This window comes from Artemia sp. Qi Xiang Cuo, unplaced genomic scaffold (genome assembly GCF_049724085.1).
Source record: "Artemia sp. Qi Xiang Cuo unplaced genomic scaffold, ASM4972408v1 HiC_scaffold_213, whole genome shotgun sequence".
Lineage (NCBI taxonomy): Eukaryota > Metazoa > Arthropoda > Branchiopoda > Anostraca > Artemiidae > Artemia > Artemia sp. Qi Xiang Cuo.
Genome location: NW_028297622.1, coordinates 772 through 5,268, shown reverse-complemented (window position 1 = coordinate 5,268; position 4,497 = coordinate 772). Strand labels below are relative to the sequence as shown.

Sequence of the window (4,497 nt, the reverse complement as noted above, 5' to 3'; positions counted from 1 at the left end):
TGCAGCAAAACATGGCGAACGGCACAAGCTCTGGGGTAAAATCCAAAATGCCATACGGTCGCTGATGATTTCAGCGACCGTATGAAATCATATGCACCTACGCAATCTGTTCTGGGACATTTTTAACCAATCAGATAAAATAGAAATAAGGTCAATTGTCAATTTAGTCAATTATTGACACCTTTGTCACATTGGGCTCCCCAAGATTTTTCTCATTGGCACCCTTGTCATATTGACCCCCCCCCAAGATTTTGCTCTAGATCCGGCCCTGCTGGTTCCATTGTAACTGAACCACCGTGTAACTGAGCCTCAAGCAACTGAACCCCTGTAACTGAACCACCGTGCAACTGAACCCCAGTGCAACTGAACCACTGTACAACTGATCCACTGTGCAATTGAACCACCATGCAACTGAGCCCCTGTGCAACTGAACTCTCGTGCAACTGAACCCTCATGCAACTGAACCCCCTTTAACTGAAACCTTGTGCAAATCAACCCCCGTGCAACTAAACCCTATTTAACTAAACTCTCCTGTAACTGAACCACCATGTAACTGAATCCCCGTCCAACTGAACCACCGTACGACTGAGCCACCGTGCAACTGAACCACCGTGCAACTAAACCCTCGTTCAACTGAACCCTCGTGCAACTCAACCACCGTACTTACATTGGGTAAAACACAAGTTAGAATCTTTACATGTTCAACCTTGTTGGAATTGTTTGCTTTTTTAAGTCTTTATATAAATTACTGTCAAGATGATTCATGAAAATGCTCTGTTTTGTTGTCACAAAAACAAAGAAAATCGGACGTCATAAACTCTAAATCCAGATTTATTTCTCTTTTTTATGTCTGTTAATGGGGGTTCCCTTCACCCTGTCACTTTCTACGGGTCTAAGCGTTGTAAACGGCGGCTCTGACCGTCTACATACTTGTAATTTTTTTTTACCACTTTGCTTATTTTGTTGTTTTCATTTTGCGGTATTTTCTACGCTCGTAGTTGTTTATCGTTTGATTTGAAAAAGGTTAATTACCTGCTTCGGTGCAGTGGTTCAATTGCACGATGGTTCAGATACACGAGAGTTCAGATGCACGGTGGTTCAGTTGCACGATGACTCAGTTGCACAGTGGTTCAATTGCACGGTGGTTGAATTGCACGTTGGTTCAATCGCACGGGGGTTCAGTTGCACGGTGGTTCAGTTGTACGGTGGTTCAGTTGCACTGGGGTTCAGTTACACGGAGGTTTAGTTACATGGGGTTTCAGTTAAATGGAGTTGAGTTTCACGGGGGTTTAGTTAAATGGAGTTCAGTTGTCCGGTGGTTCAGTTGCACGAAGGTTCAGTTGCACGGGGGTTCGGTTATACGGGGGTTCAGTTGCATGGTGGTTCACTTACACAGTGGTTCAGTTACAGGGGTTTAGTTGCTTGTGGTTCAGTTACAGGGATTCAGTTGCTTGTGGTTCAGTTACACGGTGGTTCAGTTACACGTACACCGCCCCTGCTTTTATGTGTGGTCTCCCTTGTTTTCTAAAATCAATCGTTATTGCGACCACACTACACAAGCGTTAAAGTTCTTCAAAACGAACTTTGTGAGCTCCATCTACCCCGTTGCGATCACAGACATGGCTCAGCTATGGGGGAAACACATTACTAAGCAGGAAACAGCGGGTGAATTTCATGAGCTGTTTGTAAAGTATCTTTTCCATTGGATTGATTTCCATTGGCGGATCTAGAGCAAAATCTTGGGGGGGGGACATGACAAGGGTGCCAATGAGAGCAATCTTGGGGGGGGGGGGGCAATGTGACAAAGGTGCCAAAAACTGACCAAATTGACAATTGACCTGATTTCTGATTGACCTGATATATATATATATATATATATATATATATATATATATATATATACATATATATATATATATATATATATATATATATATATATATACATATATATATATATATATATATATATATATATATATATATACATATATATATAAATGAATAAATGGTTTTTATTTCCCATCATAAATAACACAAGGTTACACAACGGAGTATTGAAAAAAAAAGAAAAAAAAGAGAAAAAGAAAAACGCAATAAGAGAAACAACAAGACTTCAATAACAATCTATATACAGCATACTAAACTCTTATTCAAACTAGCCTACGATAGCTCGGTACATATCATGATCAGAAGTGAGCGAACGCCGAAATCGGACGATTCGCTCAGTAGCTGCAGTAGTCGGGTCCACAACGCTGTAATTTTTCGAAACTCTTGAGTTTCTCTCCCATGGCGGAACACTTAAAAGATATTTTGCATACTTATAGTAAACCCGACGGACTGAGCGCTTATGTGTTTCGGTGAAAAGATACCAACACGACGAGAGTGACAGAACATGCGGGATAACGAACACGGAATAGAGCCTTCCGAGTATAAGGCGGTTATACATACGTTTGCAGGGTAGAAGTAGTCCGTATGCTTTGCGTGCCTTTTCTGAAAAATGCTCAACCAGTGCTTCACGAGTAAACCGCGGATCTGAAGCGATTGGCAGTCCAAGGTAAGTGAGAGATGGCTTTGAGCTCACCGCAGTATCACCTTGGAGCACGCTAATCGGGGTCGAATCTTTCGCGTTGCGACGAAAAACAACTACTTCACTTTTGGCAGCATTAAAAGCTAGCCCAATCTTAGCATATTCATCACTCAATATATTGTAGTTAACCTCAACCCTTGAAACAGACCTACTTGCGTTAAGTATATCATCAGCGTAATTGATGAGCGACACGTCTATACCTAGATATATGCAGCGAGTTTTGGCTGATTCTTGAGGGACGATAATATTGTTGTTGTATAGAGGAGGGGAAGTAATGGAGCCTTGCCGGATACCTTTACGGACAGGTATAACTACGGTGGATACCATCATACCGCAATGAGTGGTGACTTTAATCTTCACTCCCAGCCTCCTATACATGATCCTCCATACAACGACGACCGAACAGTCAACTCCGCGTTTACAAGCAGAACTAACTATATGTGCGTGGATATCAGAGTCGAATGCTCTACGCACATCGTGGCTTGCTAGAACAAGTGTATCATTATTATCGTGAGCACTGAGCAAAAGATTAGCTATCAACGAATGAACATGCTCGTGACTAGTACCACTCTTAAGCCCGAATTGCGAATCGGGAGTATAACAAGCTTCACTTAAGTCACCAAAAACAAGCATTTCCATGAGTTTGCAGAATACCGGCGCAACAGTTATCGGGCGTATGATGAACAGTTCCTGGGATCATTCCCTTTTTTGGGAACTGGTGTAACGACGCCAATACAGAAAACATCGGGGACAAGACCGCAGTTAAAGATCATCTGGTACATAAGAGCAAGATGATTTAACACATTGTCACCCCCAATAGCCAGATGTATTCCACAAATATTATCATCACCTCGAGAATACTTATTTTTTAGTTTAGATAGCATATGACAGATACTAGAGACAGTAACAACGAACCCGACACTTCGTTCATTTGACGCTAGGAGGGAGTCGAGCTCTTTTTCGAACTCTTTCTCGAGAGCCTTGTTCGGCGGTGAGAATTTGGCGGTGAAATATTTATTCCAGTCACTTTCACTTGGCAAAATTTCTTCTTTGCGAGATTTTGGACTCCTTTTCTTTTTAATATACTTCCAGACTGCATTTGGGTCACCTTCAAGCACTTTGCAATTCTGGTCCATTAAGTCGGTTCGGTGTTTAGCAAGGGTCTTGGCCAACTTTCGCTTAGTATATAGCCTGATATCATTCAAGACACCTTGACGAGGGCGCCCGCACTCGTTCCATATATATATATATATATATATATATATATATATAATATATATATATATATATATATATATATATATATATATATATATATATATATATATATATATATATATATATATATATATATATATATATATATATATATATATATATATATATATATATATATATATATATATATATATATATATATATATATATATATTGGAGAATAGTAAGATTTAAGCTATTATATGTATACATATATAAAGCGTTTCTTAGCTGTCGCGAGTTGGTGTGATCTCAAAAGAAAGGAAATCAAAGAAAATTCTGCCCTCCCAGAAAATTTCCCATGGAAAATCCCCTGTGTGCTCGTAACGATCGCATTTTTAAATTTAAAAGTATTTGCAAATACTTGTCATCTACCCTCCACTTATTGTTAGAAGGTAGAATACATATTAACTAACCCTTTAATGGAATATCCAGTAAATGGTAATGGTTTGAGTGGAAATAACCGTCAATTATTTTGTTGATCTAAGAACATAATTTCCATCTCTGATCGAGTCTTGGGATCCAGAAGATTTAATTTCAAACTATTTGCAATTTACAATTTATATTTACAATAGACAAATTTACAATCTACGAAAATGTTCACAATTCAACATGTTCATCTTCTTCTGAAAGAAAACATGTTGATCTTCT

At 39.2% G+C, this 4,497-nt stretch overlaps 1 protein-coding gene across 1 annotated transcript; it reads right to left on the bottom strand.

The window, feature by feature from the left end:
• Positions 1–2,166: 2,166 nt before the first annotated feature.
• On the bottom strand, positions 2,167–3,228 carry LOC148938860 (uncharacterized; the record flags this gene model as incomplete). The annotated part of the gene is made up of 1 exon (XM_089107487.1): positions 2,167–3,228. A coding segment is annotated over exon 1 (1,062 nt), but the record flags the coding sequence as incomplete, so codon positions are not given.
• Between the last annotated feature and the right edge of the window lie 1,269 nt (positions 3,229–4,497).